At 43.3% G+C, this 26,177-nt stretch overlaps 2 protein-coding genes across 3 annotated transcripts; one reads left to right on the top strand and one right to left on the bottom strand.

The window, feature by feature from the left end:
- Positions 1-1,743: 1,743 nt before the first annotated feature.
- Positions 1,744-7,374, bottom strand: MZT1 (mitotic spindle organizing protein 1). The gene is made up of 3 exons (XM_083737901.1): positions 7,223-7,374; positions 5,332-5,477; positions 1,744-3,090 (listed from the first exon to the last, which is right to left on the bottom strand). The coding sequence occupies exons 1-3, from the start codon at positions 7,269-7,271 to the stop codon at positions 3,067-3,069; spliced, it is 219 nt and encodes a 72-aa protein (XP_083594027.1). The 5' UTR covers positions 7,272-7,374; the 3' UTR covers positions 1,744-3,066.
- A 1,129-nt stretch (positions 7,375-8,503) lies between these two features.
- On the top strand, positions 8,504-25,251 carry BORA (BORA aurora kinase A activator). Of its 2 annotated transcripts, XM_083737828.1 has the most exons (12): positions 8,504-8,646; positions 10,543-10,713; positions 11,307-11,413; positions 11,606-11,651; positions 13,719-13,800; positions 14,813-14,878; positions 15,342-15,398; positions 16,584-16,807; positions 19,458-19,611; positions 20,026-20,603; positions 23,178-23,309; positions 24,529-25,251. In XM_083737828.1, exons 2-12 carry the CDS (start codon positions 10,558-10,560, stop codon positions 24,616-24,618), a joined length of 1,692 nt encoding a protein of 563 aa, XP_083593954.1. In that variant the 5' UTR covers positions 8,504-8,646; positions 10,543-10,557; the 3' UTR covers positions 24,619-25,251. The 2 variants fall into 2 exon arrangements, with proteins under 2 accessions (XP_083593954.1, XP_083593955.1); XM_083737829.1 differs by lacking the exon at positions 15,342-15,398.
- The last annotated feature ends 926 nt before the right edge of the window (positions 25,252-26,177 follow it).

The following is a 26,177-nucleotide window of genomic DNA, read 5'->3' on the forward strand; positions in this document are numbered from 1 at the left end:
CCCATAAATGAGTGACTGATTTTCTCCCTTTTATTCAAAAAGGAAACTCTCTGGAACTTTTTGTAAGAAATGCACATTTCACATGCAAATTATAACGTATCAGAAACTGGAAGTTGAAATAGGGGTTCAACCCTAAGCATGCTTAAAAACAACTATAAATCAATCACGTGCAAAATTCTATCTGTTATACACAAGCCCCTGCCACAGGCTCACAGTCCAACCAACATGTTATGAGAGGGAAAGGAATGAAGAGAGGAAAGGGAGGTTATTTGAAAGTTAGTGGCATCTAACACAGTTGGATTTTATTCCAGAGAAAAATTTGATTTTTTATTTATTACATTTATATATCACCTTTTTCTCCAAGGAGTTCAGAGTGGTAGTTATTTGTGGTTGTGGGTGTTAATGTGAAAAATACCTATTTCTCTAAAAATCTAACAAGCTTGCTTCCCCATAAATTGCCTTTGCCTCTTCTGAGTTTTATCTAGTGGTTGTCACTATTTAAGGTTCTTCATAAGCAGCATTTAAGGATGCGTGTGTCAAATTTCACCTGTTCTTCGACTGGGGTGGGTTGTAGATCACAACAGCAGATCTTGACACTTTGGGTATAATGGCATCTCACTCTTTCTAAAATCATTTCCAGCCCTTCTGGTAGCAGGGTAAGGTGAAAATGGGATGCCAGTGTAGTTAATAATTCAGAATTTATTGTAAATAGAATTTCAAACTTTCTGAGTTTTCAGACTCAGATTTTGTTGTTGAACCATTTATTGATATTAAGGGATAAAGTTGTGATTTTGAAGAAGTGGATTAGCCACACCAAAAACTCTGTTCTATTGAAAATAACTGCCAGATTCAGCGAGTGAAAGGGGTTTTGTTACACTTTACAGCCAGCAAGGACTTGTTCGATGGCAATTAAATACCACACAAAGATGCCATTTGCAAGGGGAAATAGCAGGCAAAGGATTTCCCTTCAGTTTTTAGCAGACAGCACAAACAACTAGACAGGTTAATCTGAAAGTGTAGAGCCACAGGGAACAACACACAAGACATGCCTGAACAAGCATTTTCACTGCAGAATTATGAACTAAGGGTGGTATCCAGTGGTGGTTTTGTACTAGTGGGAGTGGTACAGGGTGGAGCACCCATTTTCACCAACCCTCTTCCTATCTTATATTCCATATTGACCTCTATTATAGACCTCCATGATATATTCCAATTGTTCCAGAGGGTCCCCCAACCCTTGGGAGGGACACAGGATACTGCACTAGGTAGGGAGTGCTCACCAAAAATCAGGTGCCCATTCTTGCATAAGCAACAGCACTTTCATTAGTGCAAAGCAGCCACTGGAGTGGCTGGGGAAACCCAGCCAGATGGGCGGGGTATAAATAATAAAATTATTATTTATTGTTGTGAATACAACCTGTAGAGAGTAGCTGACGATTTTCAAACTACCCAAAAATTGTAGCTTTAGAAAATCTTAGCCAGGAGTTTGCACAACTCCCACCAAAGTGTGATAGGTCTAAGCATCATGGTCTGGATTCACCATATCCTGATACCTACGGACACTTGGAAATTTTTATTTTTTTATGAATTATTGTATAAACTGACCTCTGAATGGCCACAGGCTAGCCACACCTGCACTAGGCCCTTCAACTCCGTGTCTCCACCACCCATTTTCTTTAGATTAATTTCTTCTTGCCACTGCCTACTTTCCAAGCACTCTTTTGACTAATCTGCAAGCAAATATCACGGTTGGCAATGAATGGTTTTATTTCTTATAAACAAACAGAAAGTTCATGAAGCTTTAACAATAAAGTCATGTTACTAATATAAATTCAAAGAACTGGGCTGTGAAACATCTCTTCTCGCTAAATAAAACCAAGTGATTTTCCTACAGCCATTTCACAACTTAAAATATAAACTTGGGAGTGTACGTGTCTTCCTCCTTCATAATAGTATAAAACCCAATTACTCTATTTTAGACATCAGCATTGACTATTTCCTTGATAGTCCTTTAAATATCCAGAATACAAGCAGAATACTTAGAAAACAGAATTTTTAAAATGAACAGAGAAAAACAATGTGTAGGTAATCCTTAAGGCAAACATCTTTTATCACTAAACACATAAAACTGTTCTTGTGATGACCAAGACCGCTAGAGTTCACACATTTTCCACCCCTGATTTATGTTCAATCTTCCCATGGTCATTAAATGAACATTCCACTGTGAAACTGAAGGATCAACCTGTCCCCATAAATAAAAATGTAATTTGATATTCCCCAACTAAGTTTGATAACCTTTCCAAGGGACTTTATATAATAATATTCTATTATTTGTTATTACATACTATACAAACAATAAGAAAGATAGTAGTAATGCATAATCCTGTCGGTCAACATCAAGCACTTTTAGTTACTATTAATTGCAATGGATGATGTTTAAGCATTTGCATACTTCTTCCACTGAAATCAAGCAGTGTTTAATTTTAACCATATTGCACCACACTGCCCCAGTAAAAAGCTCCATTGTATACATGAAATATCTTGTTTCGATATGGATATATTTAAACAAAGCAAAGGTGCCTAATGGCAACTTTCTTCACAAGATGGCAAGTAGCTTTTAACTTAGTGAAATAACCTGAATAGAAAATATTATTTAAACCTTATGCAAAGTTTTGTGTACCTTTAAAACAGAAAGTCAATCATACCCCACATCCAATAGTGTTTTGCAACATGAAGATAGTATATCATATGGTTATTTTTAGTACAGTTTCACTATTTCAGAGATAAGAAATATTTGAAAGACTGCCAATAAAATTACACCTCAGATTTGTGGAATACATAGTTACAATATTTTCAAAACATCATGTGCAATAAAGATACATCATTGATAAATAAGCATATTTAAAATTTGTATACACCTTTACATTATATTTCTTCCTCAGTGAAGACTTCAGAAACCAACACAACCAATAATGTCTGGAGTCCTAAACAGCACACGACCTTGAAATCATCTGTTAGCCTCCCACATCAAGCTTTGCCTCAATCCAAAGATGCTGTTCCACAGACTCAGCTTGGCATGTTTTCAGCTGCCTAGAAAAAGTAACTTGATTTTAGCAAATTTGTGATATACAAAAATGAAGATTATGGACCTGTATCACGGCAGCTTGTAGCTGCATAAAATGTGTTGCTTTTTATTTTTCACCTGATGCTGAAAGGATGTTGATGATGGAATCGCTGTCCTGGAGCCACTGCAACTGAGCAGCAGGTTGCGTGTTTGCCAGGGTAGGTACCCTAGACTAAATCCATGAACTACCTCTCAGATGAACCAACAGTACTGAAAGACTGCTCTTGCAGGCTGCACACAAAGCCACCTGTGCTGAAATGACAGAAACAACAGCACTTCTTCCTAATCCATCAACCTTTTGTGATCACTGCTATAGCAGCTCTGCTTAGGAGGAATATTACAGGTGTGCCAATCTTCTGGGGGGTGGAAGAGAAATTCAAGGGGAGTCTGAACTAAGTCTTGGCACTCTTCCCTATCTACCACAGATGACAGGGTTTAGCAGGTACATTCATCACCAGTTTACAGGTGCTTTGTCTGCAAGTGCTTGCTTCTGTTCACAAAAGCCAGGGCAAAACCTTTCTTGCTTGAAGGCTGATTATTATTTCTTTTACAGATAGGTAGCCGTGTTGGTCTGCCATAGTCAAAACAAAAAAAAATCCTTCCAGTAGCACCTTAAAGACCAACTAAGTTAGTTCTTGGTATGAGCTTTCGTGTGCATGCACACTTCTTCAGAAGTGTGCATGCACACGAAAGCTCATACCAAGAACTAACTTAGTTGGTCTTTAAGGTGCTACTGGAAGGATTTTTTTTTTTGTTTTTATTATTTCTTTGTACATGTGTGTGGAAGGTGATTAAGTTCAGAGGTTAACTAGTTTTAAATCAATTGCTTTGTTAAACTATATCAGCAATTTTGAAAACTATCTTGAATTGTTTGTGGGCAGGTGGAATAAGGAACAAGTGCATCCATACAAGGGTGAGATGCAGCAAGGATTCGTGTTAGTAGGTAGATTTTATCAATGAGACTCTTAAGGGTAATAACTGTTTTCAGTGTTTCTGAACCCTATTCTTTCTTTCTTTCTTTCCTTCCTTCCTAAAGAACATTTTACTGTACAGTGTGTTCAACAATCCCAATCTTGCTCTTCCTGACAAGTCTGTATCTGGTGACTGAAGCTATCCAGTAACTCCAGCTTTGCTGTGATCAAAACTAAGGTATCAAATTGTCTATCCACAAATGCCACAGCAAAATGTGCATAAATGTATGGCATGCACAAATCTAATTGATTTGCAAGTAGACACATGTATTATGGAGTCTGTATTAAGGCAAAGCCATAAACTCAAAACTGCCAACTTCTAAACAAAAGAATGTCAACTGTCACAATTTTTTATTCTTGTATTTACAGATTTCTTTTGAACTTGGAACACAGGATATGCATAAATTACAGCAGCATATATACAATTCAATCAAAATGTCAAATAAGATATTAGCATTTATTCCAGTGCTGCTTATTTTTATATTCTGTTTGTTAAACTTCTGATGGGTAGTACTTCTTCCAAGAGACTTATGTTCTGAGGCACAACAGAACCCAACTTTATAAGGCTTAGGCTGCAATCCAAACATCTCCATTCTGCAGATGGGGCAAGTCCACCACTATATCCCTGCTGCATGCAGCAACCATTTTGCGTGATGGTGCCGTAAGTTCAAAACAAATCTGATAATCAAATAGCTTCCCTGGCCTTAAGGCCAGTTGTCTTCCAGAACTAAAAACATATTATAAAACTGCAACTTTACACGTTTGGATGTACACTCCACTAAAATGTTGTACCTGATTCTGAGGAAGTATGCAGATCAGGCTACTTAAAAGGAAATTATTTTTAATTGAACAGTACTGTAATATCTTCTCCAATTATTAAGGCCCTAATAATATATTTTTATTTATTGAATTTATATCCCACCTTTCCTCCTCCTACAGGAGCCTATGAACATTCATGCTATCTGTGCGTACCTATAGAAAAAGTGAGAGAAAAGGCCTGTTCTCGCATGAATGATAGCAGAAAGCTACAAACTGATTTATTTTTAAGAAGACATCATTTGATGAAGTCTCAAAGGTTAAGAAAGTTGTGGTTTTGGAAAGTAAGATAAGTATGTGCAGTGTTGGAAAGTAAAGCAGATTTCTGCAGATTTAGGGCACGGGTGTTTTTGAGCTTATGTTGTAACATTCTGAGAGCTCTGAACAGATTTATTTTGGTTTTCCAAAAACTGATCATACCTTTAGGGCTTCCGTGGCTTTCCGCAGTTCCTTGATGACAGCAGACAGTGCCTCTGGATTTATCCCTTGTTCACAAAGTCTCACACAAATAGAGAGGGTTTCCATATCTAAACCAGTGTTTAGAATTCTTGATATCTCCAGCAGGACTGAAAAAATATTTTCAAATTAACATTGTACGGCTGTACTGGGCTAACAATTTCTTGTACACATAAAAATATGCTGTTTTCAATGCATGTTCATAAAGTGAGGAGTGTGATTTCACTGCCACCAGTAAAATACCAAATATAAGAACTATTTTTTCTTTAGTAATTTGAATTAAATTGAATTTTAATGGCATATTTTGCTGGGTTCGAGCCCCATGGTAGGCGAAAGATTTGTGCATGGCAGGGGGCTTAGACTAGATGACCCTCGCGGTCCCTTCCAACTTCTATGATTAGCCCAGTTAAGGGGGGAGGACTTAAGATTCAATCCTCTGCACAGGTTGTGGTGGAAACCCCTAAGGCTAGCTTTGGTTCCTGGCTGAGTGTTGGGACAAGTCTGGCTTTCTGTATGATTTGTTTTCAGCGTTCTTTCTAACCGGGTATGCCCTGACTCCGAGTTGGAGCCAGGGCCGGCCCTCCCACCAGGCGGAGTGAGGCAGCTGCCTCGGGCGGCAAATTCTGGTTTGTGCGCATGTAAAGCGGCTAGAGGGACGCAGGTGGCGCTGTGGGTTAAAGCCTCAGCGCCTAGGACTTGCCGATCGAAAGGTCGGCGGTTCGAATCCCTGCGGCGGGGTGCGCTCCCGCTGCTCGGTCCCAGGGCCTGCCAACCTAGCAGTTCGAAAGCACCTCCGGGTGCAAGTAGATAAATAGGGACCGCTTACCAGCGGGAAGGTAAACGGCGTTTCCGTGTGCGGCTCTGGCTCGCCAGAGCAGCGATGTCACGCTGGCCACGTGACCCGGAAGTGTCTCCGGACAGCGCTGGCCCCTGGCCTCTTAAGTGAGATGGGCACACAACCCCAGAGTCTGTCAAGACTGGCCCGTACGGGCAGGGGTACCTTTACCTTTACCTTTAAAGCGGCTAGAAGCATGGGGCATTGGGCCTGCCCTGCAGCAACATCTCCTCGCCCCAATCTAGCTTGCCTGGCCTATTATGGAGGATCTCAAGCAGCAAAGGAAGATTCACCCCACCAGCGTGGTCAGACTGTTGGGCCAAGTGGTCATCTTGCCTCAGGCAGCAAAAAGGCTTGGCTGCCCCTGGTTGGAGCACTCTCTCTTTTTCTCCTCAGCCTAGTTTTGTAGTATTATTTATTATTAATAATAATAATACCCCACCTACCTGGCTGGGTTAATAATAAAAATAATATTAACCAGAGCCAGATTTAGGTTTGATGAGGCCCTAAGCTACTGAAGGTAATGGGGCCCTTTTTTTTGTCCAGCTGTCCTTTGTCAACAACAAATTGTCGCTGTTTTTTGTGTTGAATATATGCTATATGGTAATTTATGGACCTAATAGGTATCTAAAGCCATTTGCACATAACAAAACATGCATTTTGTCAAAGCAATTGTTGAACTGAAATACGGTTAAGAAGTATATTAATAGTGAAATAATTATTACGCTCTACCTGTATGTAGGTTTTATTTTATTTGTTTTTTATCTTATATTTTGGAAATGGACATCCAGGTTTTTTTTTTCTTCTTTAAATATTTTGGGGGGCGCCAAGAGAGTTGGGCCCTAAGTTTCTGCTTGTTTAGCTTATACGTAAATCCGGCACTGATAATAGTCGTAGCAGTAATAATAATAAATAAATTAATAATAATAATAATAATAATTTATAATAATAATAATAGGGAGCGAGCAGGGGCGTGTGAGGGGAGGGATAAACGGTCAAAGCGCAGCGCGAGACCCTCACCTTCCATCGTCTCCCTCACGGCGTTCAAGTTGGCGGCGGGATTCGCCATGATGGAAAAGGGCAAAAGGCAAACAAAAGCGCCGGCTTCTCCTGGCGTCGGGTCTTCCCTTCTCTCTCACCCCGACGCAGACGCCGGTTCCAGAAGGAGGGGTTGGTGTGCGCGTGCGCGAACCGAAGAGACACGGCCGTCTCCCACTTCAGGTGTCACCCTCCACGTCCGGGTATTACGCCGAAGCGGCTCCTGAGCCCCGCTTGCTCGCCCAAGGCGCTCCTCTAATTCATTCATAGCCTAGCACAGCAGATATATACGGCATATAAAAAAACCCTATATATATTAAAGATAGCTATATATAACCACACACGCGAACATAACACACCTATATCTATACACCATATCTATATGAAACACAGATCTATAACATATGTAACGGATCTAACTATATAAAAGGTATAAAGTATATAAATGTATAGATATAGATATACCCCCGTTTATAATATTTATGCAGATATGCTGTGTGTGTATTATTGTGCATATTATATATAAAATTATATATACTGTATTATAGATATCTATATATAACCGCACGCACACCCTTAACACACACACACACACACACACACACACATCATATATATGGGTGTGTTAAGCGTGTGCGCGTGGTTATATATATATATGATATCTATATGATATCTATATAGACCATATTTATCTATATAAAACACAGATATATAACGGATCTATCTATATAAAACATGTATAATATATATGTGTCTGTTTGTGTATATCACATATATAATACATATAGAAATATAGATATATATCTATTATGTGTTTTTCTATACAGATATGCTGTATATATGTGTGTGTGTTATAGATATATAATGCTCAATATATTACGAGTGTGTATAAAAGGTGAGAAAGAAATGTTTCAATGGTTCAGAGAGGACCGTTTTCAATTCAGTACCGGAAGTTTTGCTCTCTGCTACGTTCCCTTACCTCTATGGCTTTCCTTGCCTCTTTCCAGCTGCTATTGCGAACGAGGCGCGGGCTGACGGAGGGCGCCTGCGTGAGCTTGGGTCTCCGCTGCTCCATTGGCCCGCTCCCTCGCTCGCGGCCCCGCCTCCTCCTTCCCCTCCCCGCCAATGGGAGCGTCCGTCCGTTTTGAATTGAAGCCCCGCCCCCGCGTCGCTCTGCGTTCCTTTCGCCCACGCGAGCCGGTTAAACCAGGGAAGCGATTCAAATATATATTAAGAGAGAGAGCGAGAGATGCTGGCGGGGGGCGGGAGGGAGCTCCCGCTCTGAGCTGTGATTGGCTGCGCCCGCCGAGGTTTCTCGCGCTGATTGGCCGGCAGGGAAAGAGAAGTTAAAGACCTCGAGCAACTTTGTAAGAGTCAGAAGGAGGGCGAATCCGAATTAGCGGCAGGTAAGATGCTCCTGGGGCTTCGGAAAGGGTTGCATCCTCCTGGAAGGGCTTTGCCCGCCTGGTGCCAATATGCGCCATTTATATAGAGGTTTGATTTTAATTAATTAATTAATTAATCAATCAATCAATCAATCAATCAATCATGCTTCAATATATCCTTTTTTTTGCAGAGCTGCGATCAAGGAGCTGCTCCTGCAAAAGTAGGAGGGGAATCTTATCCGCAGCCAGAGATCCGCGTTGGTTTCCCCAGCCTTTGTGCCTGCAGCTATTTGCTTCCCAGCTAATAATAATAATAATAATAATAATTTATTATTTATACCCGCCCATCTGGCTGAGTTTCCCCAGCCACTCTGGGCGGCTTCCAGTCGAGTGTTAAAAAAATACGGCATTAAATACAGCTTGCCACATCTATATTGTTGCCTTCATTACAGTGGTACCTCGGGTTACATACGCTTCAGGTTACAGACTCCACTAACCCAGAAATAGTGCTTCAGGTTATGAACTTTGCTTCAGGATAAGAACAGAAATCCTGCTCCGGCGGCGCAGCAGCAGCTGGAGGCCCCATTAGCTAAAGTGATGCTTCAGGTTAAGAACAGTTTCAGGTTAAGAACGGACCTCCAGAATGAATTAAGTACTTAACCCGAGGTACCACTGTATTCTGCCATATATGTTTGTGGGGTTTGGTTTTGTTTTTAATGAAAAAACTGTACAGAAATAGGGCAGTACAGGAATTGGATCAATCAATAAATTAAATTTAACTGCTTGAGCGCACATCTCTTGGGAGTTGTTCACATTTCAGCTGTTGAGAACTGAAGTGTTGGGATTCTTTCCTGGGGAGAGAAACAAGGAACTAGCTGCTACCCGAGGCCAAGAGACAAAGAGCGCTTTGTAAAAATTATTTCACGTTTGCCATGTTGTTTTTATTTACTTATTATTTGATGTGTTCATATCCCACCTTTTTCTCCATGGAGCTCAAGGTGCCTTATGTGGTTCTTCTCACGCTCCTCATTTAAATCCCCCTCAACAACCCTGTGAGGTAGGTGCAGCTGAGAGGCTTCGACTGTCTCCTCAAGGTCACCAAGCAAGCTTTGTAGCTGAGTAGGGAATCAAACCGTGGCCTCCGAGGGTTCAGCATACTAACCATTGCACCACCACTGGCAGAACCATCACTGACCAGTTATACTAGAATGGGACAGACACCTAGCATTATGTACTTTGTGGTTTTATATTCTGATTTTATACTGTGAAATGCCCTGAGGCCTGTAGGTATAGGGCGGTATATAAATTCAAATAATAATAATAGCAGTCTTCTACTGCAAGCTCTGCATATTTGGGCAAGGTGTTTCATACAAAGGGCCAAGGCAGTTGTGAACTGTGGCAGCCCTCCTAGCTTTTGTGGCAAAGCAAATTTGAAACTGGATGCCCTGCTAGCCTCTGTCTTGTGCTTCCTGGGCATCTTTGCAATGAGGGTTATAATAATAATAATAATTAATAATTTATACCCCAGCCACTCTGGGTGGCTTCCAACAAAATATAAAAATACAATAGTCTGTTAAACATTAAAAGCTTCCCTAAACAGGGCTGCCTTCAGATGTCTTCTGAAAGTCTGGTAGTTGTTTTTCTCTTTGACATCTGGTGGGAGGGCGTTCCAAAGGGCGGGTGCCACTACCGAGGAGGCCCTCTGCCTGGTTCCCTGTAACTTGGCTTCTCGCAGCGAGGGAACCGCCAGAAGGCCCTCGGCACTAGACCGAGGTTGGCTCTTTAATGTGATTTTCCTGGAGCTGATGGGCATTGGAGGACCAACAGGTGCCCATCCCTGCCATAAAGCACACTTGCTTTAAATCTGTAAGGTGCTGATATGTCTAATGCAAAGTACTTTCTTTGTCTGTTTCTTAGGTTCAGCTGACAGTTATGGGTGATGCAAAAGAAGTCAAGATGCAGATTACACCAGAGTCACCTGGGCAGCTCGCAGTCCAGAACCCCTTTGAAAGCCCAAGTGATTATAGCCACCTGCAGGAGCAGATTGTGTCAAGTCCAACAGTGTTTAAATCCACAATATCCTCTGTGGTAAGACTTGTGATTTGCCACATGTTGTCGTGTGTATTCTGTTTATTTTCATGCATTTATATGTCCGAGGTCATTCAAATCAGATCTCTGATGCACACCTGACCAGTTTGCTCTTTCCTGTCAAGGTCTTGGAGGAGAGATGTTTGGGAAAAATAGACCTTGCATCTTCTGAGCTGGAATGGGGGCTGAACTGATGTCTTAACATCTAAAATTAATATTGCAGAGCTGGCTGTCATGGAAGCTAGCTCACTGTTACTGATCTTTTTGTATGGGAATCTCCATTCAGCTTCTGAGGAATCTGAGGGTTCCTCGGAATACCACTTGAAAACTACTCAAAGGGAACCTTTTGTCCAACTAGATCAGTGGTTCTCAACCTGTGGGTTCCCAGATGTTGGACCACAACTCCCATCATCCCTGAGCTCTGGCCTTGCTAGCTAGGGGTGATGGGAGTTGTAGTCCAACAACATCTGGGGACCCACAGGTTGAGAAAGGCTGAACTAGATGTTCCTGGAGATGTATGATTACTTCTTTATCTTGAAACAAGGAAGTCGATTGTAGCATATGTCATTGTAGTGTTTTTTTCCTTCTTTTAGACGCCTGCAAAATTTCGATGGTCTATAGATGAACTAGCTTTAATAAACCCTGTGGAAATAGACTCAGAAGACATACGACGTCAAGCATTGTATCTCAGCCAAGCCAGGTCAGTTTTCTTCTACTGCATTCAGCCAACAGAACTGATTCTCAAGTTTAATAAGTCTTTTTCCTTTGACCTGTTGAAAAGTTGCAACCACCTACCTGGCTTGCTACCCTGATTATTCTGTTTCTTGGAGTCGGTTTATTTATCTGCAGTAAAGTAACAGTCCTGTTTTCATTTTTTTAATTCACTTTGTAGAATAGATAAAGAGATGGAAGAAAAAAGACAAAAAGCCATTGAAGAGGTAACCATCAGTACTATCGTTTCTTGAGTTAGAGATCTTAACAATACATGGAGTATAATTTAACCTGTATGTGTACATATTTGGGGCCTGAATCCTCGTCTCCGCAGATAGTTCATCACATAGTGAAGCTATCCCAGGAGTGCATCAGTTCTTTTTGCTGGGGTGTGCATGTGGAAAAGGTAGAACAATCACGTGGGATGTAGAGTTGGTTGAGATCACTCTTTAGCCTTTTAACCTGGGAAGGGTTTTTCCTGGTCTTATTTATTCAATAATCAATTCATTAGTCAACTGCCACATAAGGAGTCTCCAGCCAAATACAAACTTTTAAGGGCATTACATAAAATCAGAAAAAGAACAGTGCATTACAATAAAAGCTGGAGCAGTTAGAGGAGGGCCTCAGGTGAAGACTGAAAATGTGGTTTTGCTATCCTATATTGTTTGTTTGTTTTTATGGCATTTTATTGTACTTGAGAGTATGTTTTGTTGTAATATATCGCTGGCTGCTTTGGATAAATATTAATACAGGGGTACCTCGGGTTACATACGCTTCAAGTTACAGACTCCACTCACCCAGAAATAGTACCTCGGGTTAAGAACTTTGCTTCAGGATGAGAACAGAAATTGTGCGGCAGCGGGAGGCCCCATTAGCTAAAGTGGTGCTTCAGGTTAAGAACAATTTCAGGTTAAGAACAGACCTCCAGAACGAATTAAGTACTTAACCCGAGGTACCACTGTAATTATTAGTAGCACTACAATATTGCTCCATAGTTAAAGGCATCTTGCACTTAGAATGCACTTTTAGTTCGATGAACTGCCCTGAGACCTCCGGGTATAGGGCAGTATATAAATTCAATTAATAATAATAGTAGTAGTAGTAGTAGTAATAATAATAATAATAATAATAATAATAATAATAATAATAATATAAAAAAAATAGAAAACGGCTCTATCAGAGGAAAGGGCTCTAGGCTACTCTTCTCCCTGACACAACTAAGTTTGTAAAAACAAAACACAATTATCTCATTTAGTTTGGCATGTTCTTCCTGTTGTCTAGGAACTTTGCAGCACACAGTCCACCAAATAGTTTGATGTGGAAGCATCCAGAAAGAACTCTGTCACAGAATTCCAGTTGAAGGGACCCAGGGGGTCATTTAGTCCAACCCCCTGCAATGTGGGCGTTATGTGATGAGTTGTTTTGATTCACTAGTGTTTGGAGTGGGGTATATTGAACCTGTGCTAAGGTAGCTGTGCATGCATTCGCAATAAACTGGGAGGCTGTGTTAAATGTTTTTTGGTACGCAGATGGTGGCAACACTCAAACTTTAGTCTTAACGTGAATAAGCAGGAATTGGCCTCAATGAGCCTTCGGCTCCTGCAATCCTCTCTCGCACATCACAACTGGGGGTGCCGGGGAGCAGAGGAGTCTGGAAGGTTTTGCTTCTGCTGAACTGCAGCTTATGTTACCTAGATCAAGAAACTGTGGTTAGCATGAAGTGTGACTTGTTTCAGACAAGCCATCTTTGAGCCATAGTTACCAAAGCTGGCTTTATTAGCTAACCGTAGTTAAGATGAATCACATCATCAGATCTAACAAACAAACAAAATTCCTTCCAGTAGCACCTTAGAGACCAACTAAGTTTGTTATTGGTATGAGCTTTCATGTGCATGCACACTTCTTCAGATAGCTGAAGAATCTTCTGGTCTTCAGATAGCTGAAGAATCTTCTGGTATCTGAAGAAGTGTGCATGCACATGAAAGCTCATACTAATAACAAACTTAGTTGGTCTCTAAGGTGCTACTGGAAGGAATTTGTTTGTTTGTTTGCTCTGACTACGGCACACCAACATGGCTACCTACCTGTATCTAAAACTATCATCAGATCTAGACAACGTGGCAAGCTGCACTCAAATCACACCCACACCATAGATGGCTTCCCCCAAAGAATCATGGGAATTGTAGTTCCTAGGGATTATAGCACAGTGAGGAGTAAACGACTCCTTTGTGCTCTAAATTGACTGTCGCCCACAATGTCATGGTAAACACATAACAACATTTTCTTTTTCTTAGTTCTTCACCAAAAGCATCATTGTTCCTTCTCCTTGGACTGATCACAGTGAGAAACAGGTTTCTCAGTTTAACTCCACTCGGTGTAAGTATTGTCTTGTATCAAAATGGGAAAGGTTCCTGTGCAAACTGCTTAGGTCGGGGTCGGAACCCTCCGTGGGTCACCTTGGGCATGGTTTTGTGTGGCCTGCACTCTGAGATTCAAATAAAACAAGTGAATTGCGCAACACTGAACCATGTCTTGCCAGGTAACATTTGACTGGAGGAGAGACATGGAACATGACTTCTTCCTTTGATTGAAGCTGTCAGGGAGGAACTGCGGGGACCAAGGATTCTCCAGCTCCACCTGTGTACTAAGCCCTCTTACTGAGAGTGCCCAAAGTCCTTGGGAACTGATGCCTATTATGCAGTTTCCCACCTGCTGGAAAAGTCTAAAAGTATCAAACTGAGCAGCTTTTTGGAACTGCCACATTGACTAATTTGAACTGCAGCCAAATGTAAAAGGTGACAGGCCAGTTTCAGTGTACAGTGGTGCCTCGCAAGGCGAAATTAATCCGTTCCGCGAGTCTCTTCGTCTTGCGGTTTTTTCGTCTTGCGAAGCACGGCTATTAGCGGCTTAGCGGCTATTAACGGCTTAGTGGTTTTAAGAAAGAAGGAAACAAACTCGCAAGAACTCGCAAGCCCATAGGAAAATTCGTCTTGTGGAATGACTCAAAAATGGAAAACTCTTTCGTCTTGCGCGTTTTTCGTCTGGCGAGGCATTCGTCTTGCGAGGTACCACTGTATTGGAAATATTGTCCCATTAGAGCAAGCATATTGGGACTTTCTTTCCTTGTGCTCCCCTAACCCCCACCACCATGGCTGAACCTGTGGAACAGATTTGCTGGCAGGAGTTGTGCAAGGAGAGAGGAGATGACCTGTGGTGCCAAGTGGAAGTCTGTGCACTAGCAGAACATTGTTGAAAACAGCCCATTCCTTTTCCTGCACACTTGTTCTCCCTGAATTCTTGGGATGGTGCTGGATATGCTAAATGATTCTTCTATTGTTTCTGTGTTAATGTTACCCCAGCTTTTAACGGGGAACTTGATCTCTTGCAGGTATTGATCTAAGTACCGCTTCGCCGGTTAGCAGAGAAATCACCGTGCAACCTGGGAGAAACCATGGTTTGTATGAAACGAGATGCGGAAGGGGAAACTTGCTCAGTGCAATGTGTTGTCTATTGTGCCTCAATCTAACTGCACGCAGAGCACAGCTTCTCATTCCATAAAACCTGAGAACCTGTGATTAATATTAAACTGGCCCGTTTGGAAAAAGACAACTTCAAACCGTAGAGTTTAAAACTGGTGTGTTCCAACTACTTGTAGACAAAGTTTAGGGTTCAGGCGACTTGCCAAATGGCAGTCAATAGAAAAGGAGATGAAGACTTTCAATTTCCTTGTGGTTGTGCAGGAGGTGGGGGGTGCTGTGCAGTGCTTGGCTTGCTTTCATCGGGACACATTATAGTTTGTTGTGATGTCCAAATGCAGTTATTCTTAACAAATCATGGTCATGATGTTTTGGGTGGTTTCTTTTTTCAAGCTTTGACCCTGATGACTTTGCCCTAAACATTCTGTTTGTTCTCTGCAGCTGCTTGCCAGACAGTATTATCTCTGCCTGTTGATTTTGACATAGAAAAAATACTAGGTATGTAATGTGGGGAGAACTGCTCATCTAGATCCAGTCTCTGTAGTAATGGGTACGATGGGAGTTTTCTTGGGGTGATGGTGGCAATGGTAATGCCATCGTTCCCTCTGTTCCTGCTGTCTAGTCTTGGGTGCCATTGCTTATGAAGAAGGTACTGGCACACTCAGGGGAAGCCCCAGGTTTTGAGGAACTACAAAACATCTTAAGGAAATAAGAAGGGGACACAAAACTCAGTGAGCTCTGAGTGTAATTCATGGCCATGAAGTGCCGAGTGGTTTTGGGGAAGGGGAGACAGAAACCAGGTGAGAGGGAGAAATGAATGAAATATGGTAGAAACTATGAGCCAGAGCTCTCCATGCTGCAACACCTTTTTCATTGGTACTAGTTGTTTATATATAGGTTGCACCCAGTGCTGGTTCTGCTTGGAGTGAAGCCGCTGAAATTAATTAGCGTGTTCTATTAAATTCAGTGGGTCTGATTAACACTTGGTTGGACGCAAACCATAATTTTGAACCTTCCTTGAACACTTCATATTTCCGATCTCTATGAAATCACCACAACCGTGTAAGGAAAGCTTGGCATTTTCCTTTCCCCCCATAGCACAGAGTTCTGAGGCTGTGAGGTTATCTGGTGCCACATAGCCAGCTTGCGACTGAAGGAAGAGTTGAACCAGAGACTTGTGGCAATACCTGTGCCCTGTCTCTCAGCTGTCTCTGTGGCGATGCTGCAGTGCATTGTGGGTGGGAGAGCATCTGTCTGATTCGACTGCAATCTTGTGTGTGTACTCATACCCCATAGGGTATTGTACTCAAACCCCATAGGGTTTTAAGTAGCCCTAAATGCACTTCAAAGGGCTGTGCTAAACCGGCTGCTGGATTTTGTAATAGCTTCTCCTTTGTGCTTCATTAGATTTACAGTGGTACATCGGGTTAAGAACTTAATTTGTTCCGGAGGTCCGTTCTTAACCTGAGGTACCACTTTAGCTAATGGGGCCTCCTGCCGCACAATTTCTGTTCTCATCCTGAGGTAAAGTTCATAACCTATGAGGTACTATTTCTGGGTTATAAGCATTTGTAACCCGAGGTACCACTGTACTTATTTAATGCTAGCTATGTAAGGAATAACGACTTGCAGCATCTGTGTGGAAATGGTTTCCTTGACAGCTGTGATTCTTGCATTCCTCAGGTGAATATTTTAAACCCGATGAATTGGCCGACCAGTCTCAGGAAAGCTTGAGCACTTCCTCGTTGAGGAGAAAGCTTTTTTTAGACGAGAACGGAAGCCTCTCGTCGGAGAGCTTCTCCCCTTCTCCTCAGAGTCCACACAATGTCCCAGCCTCTCTTGGAGTACTGTGCTCAATTGACATCTCTCCAGTCCGCTGTAGAAGCCCTCTAAATACATCCAGCTCGGTAAGGAGTTTGCGCTTGGCATCTTGCTCCTACAAGCCAGACGCTTTCAGTACGGTAGCATGCCTATGAAACAAGCATCTTGGTGGGTTGGTGCCCTTTAGATGTTGCAGAGGACAGCTGCTGGCCAGTGCTGCTGATCCAGGTACACAGGTGCTTGCTGGTGGTGGTCTTCAGCTGAGTTGTGTTTAGTGTCATTGGCTGGTTGAATGCCGAGAAATGGTGGGAGGAAGTATCTGGGTAACCGCCAAGGGAAGAAGGCTCAGAGCCTGGGAAATGGTGGTCAGAAGGAGCAGACTGGGACTATATGGAACTTGCCGAACTGACCGGGAGACTCCGAGACCAGAGAGAAGAGACGGTGGAAGAAGATTGGAAGAAGTTTAAGGAATATTTGAAAAAAATAATGTTAATATTTAAATCTTAGAATAGCTTTGGAAGTGGATATAGGCAGTAGGATTTGAGGGTACAGTGGTGCCCCGCAAGATGAATGCCTCGCAAAACGAAAAACGCGCAAGACGAAAGGGTTTTTCGGTTTTTGCGTCGCTTCGCTAGACGATTTTCCCTATGGGCTTGCTTCGCAAGACGAAACGTCTTGCGAGTTTGTTTCCTTTTTCTTAAAGCCGCTAAGCCGTTAATAGCCGCTAAGCCGTTAATAGCTGCTAATAGACGTGCTTCGCAAGATGAAGAGACTCGCGGAACAGATTAATTTCGTCTTGTGAGGCACCACTGTAATGTATTTTATAAGTGATAAAATGTGAAGTTTTTTATGGTTAAAGTAAGTGGGGGGAAAAGATGGTTAGAACATATGATATATGTAAACTGCTAAAGATGAAGTAAAATGAAATTCAGATAGGTGAGACTTGGGGAAGCCCACTTAACAATGTTTAGAAAAATAAGGATATGACAAGAATTTGTTTGTGTCGTGGTTTTTTTCTGTCTGCGTTTTTTATTTGTGTTATAAAATGAATAAAAAAAATTGAGGGGGGAAAACAAAACAAGGAGCAGACTGGGAGGAGGTAGTGACAGAAGCAGAAGAGGTAACAGGCCTTGGTGAGCTGGGAGAGTCTGTGACAGAAAGTTCAGAATTAGAGGCAGAAGCTAAAGCAGGAGAGGAGGAAGGCTGGTGAAAAGGCATGAGTATCTCTCCTCCTGCTACTAGCTCCCTCCCCCCTCGCCCGCCCCAGTCTCCCAGAACCAGGAGAGGCGTTAAAAAGGACGGAGGAGAGATTAGTGACATACAGGCGCAGTCTCAGATTGCTTTGGAGAAACCTTGGTGAAGAGGGGACTTAGGTAGCTGTGGGGAGGCAGGGACCTTCAGTCTCAGTAGCTGCTTCGTGGGGCAAGACCTGTTGGAGATGTGTCGCCGTGCTCATTACCCTGACTTTCCTGTGCAGATCCTTTATTTTTGCTAATAAAGAGTTAGCTTCACTTCCTTTGTGTGGTTTACTGCTAGCTCGCAGTGCTTACCCTTCCTATTTGTGAGGAAGGAAAAAACAAATCATTGTGCTCCGTTAGGAACCCCAACAGCTTTTCCTATCCTTGCTTTGACTCCTTTCAGCTCCAGCCAGTGGTCAGGCATGGTTGGCGTTGGAGCGCAGGAATATCCAGAGGGCCACTAGAGGATTTAGTTTCTACCTTGCTGAATTAACATCACGTGGCTGTTGCATCCCTCTGGAAAACTTGTGCATCAAACTGCTTTTTGGTACACATTGTTTGGCCACACCATAGGAGAAGTCGACTTTTAGAAATTCAGGCACCAGCCATGAGTTTGGAATGTGCATAGACACACTGAGGAATTCAGTGCGGAGTGACTACAAACATTCTATCAGAGGAAGCAATTCTGCCCCCGCCGCATGCTGCTCTGGGGGTTATCTTACCCTCATCCCGAGACATTTTGGGCAGGGTGTGGTGCTGCACTAGTCAAGGGTCCTTGCACGGGCTTCCACTAGCAGAATCAGTTTGCTGAATCGGGTCTAGTGTGTGAACCCTTGGAATCCAAATAGAATTTTGAGCAGGGATTCTCACAGCTAGGAAGAGGTCTTCTGTGTCTGCTGAAGTTTTCTAGTTCTTCCTTGTATTCTGATGAACTATGGTTCTCGCCTTATTTCTGACACACTGCTGAGTTGGAGGCCCTATTTGAATCAAGCCAGCTTGCTTGATTTTGAGCTCAAGACTTTGAAAAGAAGGGTGGTGGCCTTATTTGGTGGCAATAATTGAAAGAGCTGGGCTGTGGCACGCTAGGAATGTTTCAGATTTCACTGGCGTTTAGGCCCTTCTCTGTGTGCCTCCTCCATGAGAGATCTGGAGGGCAGACAAAATGAGAACGGACCTTTTCTGCAGTGGCTCCATGCTTGTGGAATGCTCTCCCTAAAGAGACTCTCCAGGCACCTTTATTACATATCTTTAGGTGCCAGGCAGAAACATTTGCCTTCTCCCAGGCCTTTGGCTAATGAGCCAGTCTTTGCCCTTTTAAACTGGGGGGGGGGGGGTATTCCTTTTGTTTGTTACCATGTGGTGCATTTTTGTGTTTTTATATTGTAAACAACCCTCTGCTCCTTGGATGAAGGGCAGTATAGAAATAGAAGAGAGCGAGCCATTCTAGGTGTGCAACTGTTGTTTAACCTTCTTTGGAACTTTTCTTACATGTTGAAAGGGCCAGTTTTCCTCCAGCCCAATTCAGGGAGGCTCCAGGACCTGCAGTTTGGGAAGCTTGCCGAGTCCTTCGTTTCCAGAGAGGAGTCCTGCGAATATTCCTTCTCCAGCTTTTTCCCCGATTGGCATTCAGATAAGAAAGACACCACTGTCAGGTATTTTTGCAATTTTGCTTAAGTGGTTGATCAGACTGATTTGCTGTTGCATGCTTTTAACCACTTGGGGCTGGGGGCGCTTTGGGACAAAAGAAATGGTGTAGAAATAAACCCTAATAATACAGTACATATGCATTTGATTGGCCCATTTCATCTTTGAACTGGAACCGAGCCAAGAAAACTTCCCTAATACAGTCCTGAGCGTCCGAAAGCTTTCCCGTTTCCCTATGATTTTTCTGTCCTAAGAAGCCTGAAATTTACCATAAGGTGGTTGCTGTTTTGTCTTGCATTTTGCATCCCAGAATATTTGTAACCCTTTTTCCCCCCGGTCTCCTTTAGGAATTTACTGTTTTGAAGCGGTTTCACTTATTATCTGTTCATGTTTCTACCCCCACCTCCTTTCCCCAAATGCAGATCAAAGACAATTCACTTTTCGCTCCCCGGACATTCCTTCTGTTTCTAACTCCTGCCGACTAACTCCTGCCGCGACCAGGAATTCCTACACAGAATGCTCTCCATTAAAAAGTTGCTCCCCCATGAGACTTGTGGCTCGCAGAGGAACGACATTTTATCAGAGCTCCCTTGTTTGTCTGCCTTTGGCACCTGAAAGTTTGAGCGAAGGGCAGGAGGAGGGAGCCAAGGCTTTGCCTGCAGAAACGTCCTTGCCAGCAGAATCGAAGGTCAACCTGCACCCGTTGAACGGGGATGCGTTTGCGCATAGCACCCATTTGGTGGTTGCCCGGGTGTCGATCTCACCAGACGTGCCTGAAGCCTGCAAGGAAGGGCTGACATTTCTCCACGACCCGGGCAGTTTCAAGGAAAACTATACGGTGGATATGGTTGATCCGGAGATGTTGGACGAGAACTTGGTAAAGGGATTGGCGGAGAATAGTGGCGCGCCAATGGCTGGCTTCAGTATTGAAAGTTCTTGCATGTGCATGTCGCCTCTAGCTGAAAGCAGCGCCAGTCCCTGCGAGAGCAGCAGCATGCAGGTAAGGCTACTGCCTTGATTTTTTAGGCATTCTGGGCCCTGCACACTTGGAACTGTATACATTGGGTCCATTGTGGTCTCAAATTTAGTGAAGGTGCCATCTTGGATACCGTATTTTTTGCTCTATAAGACACACATTTCCCCCTCCAAAAATTAAGGGGGAATGTGGGTGCATCTTACGGAGCAAATGCAGGCTCCTTGGCTTCAGTGAAAGTAACGCGAAGCTGCCTGAAGCCTTCGGAGTGCAGCGGGAACTCCCGCTGCGCTCCTTGGCTTCAGGGATAGCCGCCTGAAGCCAGGAGAGTCTTGCTCCTGGCTTCAGCGAAAGGAACCTGAAGCCTCCAGAGAGCAAGACTCTGCTGGCTTCAGCAGAGAGGGAGAGCTGCGCAGTGCTCCTTCAGCGAAGCGGGAGGAGAAATGGAAGGGGCTCCGTTTCTCCTGCCGCTTCGCTGAAGGGGCACTGAGCAGAGAGGGTGAGAATTTTTTTTCCTTCTCCCCCTCTAAAACAAGGTGCGTCCTATAGAGCGAAAAATACGGTATATGCTGGAAACCCTGTCTGTACGGCTAGGGGATGGGAACCCCTAGAAGGACACTGACAAACTGGAACGTGTCCAGAGGAGGGCAACCAAAATGGTCAAAGGCCTGGAAACGATGCCTTATGAGGAATGGCTAAGGGAGCTGGGCATGTTTAGCCTGGAGAAGAGGAGGTTAGGGGGCGATATGATAGCCATGTTCAAATATATAAAAGGATGTCACATAGAGGAGGGAGAGAGGTTGTTTTCTGCTGCTCCAGAGAAGCGGACACGGAGCAATGGATCCAAACTACAAGAAAGAAGATTCCACCTAAACATTAGGAAGAACTTCCTGACAGTAAGAGCTGTTCGACAGTGGAATTTGCTGCCAAGGAGTGTGGTGGAGTCTCCTTCTTTGGAGGTCTTTAGGCAGAGGCTTGACAACCATATGTCAGGAGTGCTCTGATGGTGTTTCCTGCTTGGCAGGGGGTTGGACTCGATGGCCCTTGTGGTCTCTTCCAACTCTATGATTCTAAGATCCTAACCTGGGGCCCTCCAAATGTTGCTGGACTCTCAACTCCCATCAATCCCCAGCAACATCTTGAGTGCCACAGGTTCCCCATGTCCAGCCTTCCAGCAGCTGCTATTCATGCTACATCTAAATGGAAACTCCCATGTTCAGCACCAGTATACCTTTAGCCAAAGGGGGGGAAGTCGTTTTTCATGCGATGCTTGCGATGCTTGGAGGTGGCTGGCTGACTGCTGAAAACAGTGCTGTTGTTATTCAGCAGAATTATTATTTTCAGTAATCTTTTCCCTTGGAGACTTGCTGGGATCCATGTATTTTTCTAGATGTGTTGAAAGAGGTGTGTATGTACGCATAGGAAGAGACACATATTCCCTGTAGGAAACTAGCAGCCTTGTACCTGGCATTACTCAGGAATCCAGTCAGCCATCTTGATTCAAAACAGAACCGTGTTCCTTGATCTCAGGAACCCCTCTATGCAAAAGATATGAATGAGGTGGAGAGTGTTGGTGTGTTTGTGAGGACACGAAGAAATGGGAGAGGGCATAGAGGTGGAAAACAAGCAAACGTAGGACACCAGTTCTAAAAGTTAAATTATTCTTGTAACACCCGGTTCAAGGGAGGGAGGAAGACAAAATCTGAACTGCTGGAGAACACTGCATTCTTATACCTGAAGTAGTTGTAAGGTTATGTTAAAAATACAAGCAAAATGTCTCCTTAGCTATGGCTGTATCTATAGTTTCTTGGGTGACCCTTTACAGTGGCTGTGCTGTGCTTAGGCAGAAACACTGGAGGAAATCCTTTAGCCAAGAATATTTCTCCTAGGGACGCTTCCATGTACACTAAGCCCACAACGTATGCACATTTAACTTGTGCACATTCAGGTTTATGTGTGTGGCTAAAAATAAAAGTGGAATTGAAAGGAGGCAAGGTTCTGAGGAAAACGACTTTGGCAATCCCACCCTCCGTCAAACCCAATGTGTTTTGGCTATAAGCAGTTTTGGCTTTAGGTGCAATCCCCGGAACGTAACCCCCACATACCATATTTTTCGCTCCATAGGACGCACTTTCCCCCCTCCAAAAATGAAGGGGAAATGTGTGTGCGTCCTATGGCGCGAATGCAGGCTTTCGCTGAAGCCTGGAGAGTGAGAGGGGTCGGTGCGCCTGAGGGGGGGAATAAATTTTTTCCCTTTATTTCCCCACCCCTAAAAACTAGGTGCACCCTATGGTCCGGTGCGCCCTATGGAGCAAAAAATACGGTAAGTTGTGGGCTTCCAGTACATCAACGGACAATTTGTTGTGGCTTGTTCTGTGTGAAATGGAAGAAAACAAGCTTTCCTCCTCTTGAGCTTCCCATTTGTGGCTTGGTTTGGACCGGCGAAGGCGATGGACTTCTGTTCTGCCAAGCCATCTTGTCTTATCAGGGTGATGGCAATGCTTGGTTTTTGTCTTTTGGTATGCTGCAATTTCTCCATCTTCTCACTGCTTTTTAGAAACTGATGAATATCACTTCTCTTCTCTCATTTCTTTTTGCCAGGCGGACAGTGGTTACAGCACTCAGACTTGTACTAGCAGTCTGATGGACACAGCTGCATCGGAGACAAGTTGCCGAGACAATGACACTCATGTTTGTGAGACTCGGAAGAAATTTAATGTTTACAAAACAAAGGTAGGAGTGGTATTAGCTAAAGCATCTGGTTTCGAATGTGTTTTTTGTGTAGGTTTCTAGCCCTTACGCTTCCAGAGACACGACTGCAAGTGTGTGAGAGGGGGCTCTTGAAATCTCTGAAGCCAGACAGATGGCAAAGAAATTCTGTGTGTGTCTATTTGGCAGCCCTAGAAAAGTATATGAGAATTTAACTCCCTGTGGAGTATAGGATTTTTCAGCCTGAGACATCTAGTGGATTTAAAAAACTGTAAAAATAATAATACTGCCCACCTGTGTTAGTAACATTCTTAACAGTTCTGAATTATTTTTGTTCCTCCCAGTTTTATCCTTGCAGTTGGTGTAGCTGCACTCTGCCCCCAGCACCTTCACATTCATTTTAATCAAATATATTATTATTATTATTATTATTATTATTATTATTATTTATTATTATTATTATTAAAACCCCGCCCATCTGGCTGGGTTTCCCCAGCCACTCTGGGCGGCTTCCAACAAAATATTAAAATACAGTAGTATTTTAAACAGGGCTGCCTTCAGATGTCTTCTGAAAGTCTGGTACAGTGGTACCCCGGGTTAAGAACTTAATTCGTTCTGGAGATCTGTTCTTGACCTGAAACTGTTCTTAACCTGAAGCACCACTTTAGCTAATGGGGCCTCCCGCTACTGCCGGAGCACGATTTCTGTTCTCATCCTGAAGCAAAGTTCTTAACCCGATGTACTATTTCTGGGTTAGCGCAGTCTGTAACCTGAAGCGTATGTAACCCGAGGTACCACAGTAGTTGTTTATGTCTCTGACATCTGGTGGGAGGGCGTTCCACAGGGCGGGCGCCACTACCGAGAAGGCCCTCTGCCTGGTTTCCTGTAACTTTGCTTCTCGCAGTGAGGGAACCGCCAGAAGGCCCTCGGCGTTGGACCTCAGTGTCCGGGCAGAACGATGGGGTGGAGACGCTCCTTCAGGTATACTGGAGCTGTTTCACGTGATGTGACTCTGAAGCAGCACTGAAGTTCTCCCGTACTTTCCACCTTGTTAAACTTCACAGAGAAGCAAAGGTCTATTGGCTTGGTCCTTAGTTAGCTGCTGCGTTCTTCCCTGATTAAACTGGTTGAAAGGGAATGGTCAGGACAGCTGCTGCTTTAAATGTTGCCGAGAGCCGATTCCTTTTGGCTTCCTGGAATAAATCTAATTGTGTGCCCTTGTATTTTCTCTCTCCTTCTCAAGCAAGGAAAAGCCACTCCTAACTTTTGGACTGAAAATGAGCCTGTTACTCAATCCAGAAACCATCTTGTAGAAATGCCGCGGTCAAAGTGATTTGCACATCTGCTTATATGCTTTCTGCGGAGCAACTGTTCACCGTGACGCTTAAGTGGGGTTTTTGAGATGCATGGGAGGAAGACTTGACTGGCACAACTGTTTTCCACTATCAGAAGGATTGTTGAGCACAGAGCATGTGAAAATGACTCCTGATAACCCTAAGGTCTGAAAATACAGGCCCCTGGTAGCTGGGGTGTCGGCAGGACTGAATAGAGATGCTGCTTTGTGGTGCCTGTTCATGGTTGCCACAAGAAAAGGTTTACCACACCAGAGACATGCGCACATCCTCCATGTGGAGATTCAGTTCTTGCAAAAGGCACTTCAGGGAAAAAACATACAGAATCGTGCAATGAAAAATGATAAGCACCAACAGTAGAAATTTCCCTGCGTTGTTTGCTTGCTATGAAAATGAGTTGTAGTTGTAGATAATGATTGCATTTTTACTTTTAAAATCTTGTCAGAAGTGTATCATATCCACTATAATACAGTGCATTGTTTCCTAATGGTCATTGGGTGGGTGTTGGTCTTTTTACATAGTAGTGAACACCAATTGCGTATTTTATCCTCTCCCTGCCCCCTCCAATTTTGGAATGAATTGTTAATCAAATGTAATAAAGTCTTCACACCCAGGTTGAAAGTTGTATCTGCAAATTCTGGTGCTCAGTACTGGTGCAACAATCTGTTTCATAAGTTGGATCTTTAATACCTTCAAAGTACCTCAGCACTGGATTTTTTGTCACCTTTGCATGCATTCCCCTCCTCTAACTTCCTTTTAGCTACAGATAGGTAGCCGTGTTGGTCTGCCATAGTCAAAACAAAAAAAATTCCTTCCAGTAGCACCTTAAAGACCAACTAAGTCAGTTCTTGGTATGAGCTTTCGTGTGCATGCACACTTCTTCAGATACCCATGCACACTTCTTCAGATATTATCTGAAGAAGTGTGCATGCACACGAAAGCTCATACCAAGAACTGACTTAGTTGGTCTTTAAGGTGCTACTGGAAGGAATTTTCCTTTTAGCTGTGAAGGGAAACTCGGCATGGGAAGAAAAACAAGAATGGTAAACTACTTTGGCAGTGTAAGCTCTGCACCCCTCTGATAATGTGTCAGTAGGGTTTAGCAAGAATTCACAATTAATTTCATGGAACTTTGAAGTGCCAGGCATAGCTCTAATGGCTTTAGCCCAAGCGTAGCAGAGTTTTCCTGCACAGCGAAGAAGCTAGTTGAGGTGGAAATGACTAGTCAGCTAGACTCAGAATAACTACTTACAGGATTTATTAAAAGGAAAAATAAAACCAGCAGAGTTTCTGCATACAAAACAAAGCAAAATAAATCCTTTCTTTCTCTCTCTCTTAACCATACACAGCACTTCTACTCCTAACACACCCCAACACAAACTGTGCTAGCATTCCTAGATAACAGAGTTGAGTGCTGGTCGTTAACCAATCAGAGTAAGTAGTTTCTAGGTCAAGCAGACCTTGGCTTTCTGCCAAGAGAAATTGACACTGCCTTGAGTTAATTGTGTGAAGCCAGAATCTGTAAGTTTTCATGAGAATC

This window comes from Podarcis gaigeae (genome assembly GCF_964106915.1).
Source record: "Podarcis gaigeae genome assembly, chromosome: 4".
NCBI classification, from domain to species: domain Eukaryota; kingdom Metazoa; phylum Chordata; class Lepidosauria; order Squamata; family Lacertidae; genus Podarcis; species Podarcis gaigeae.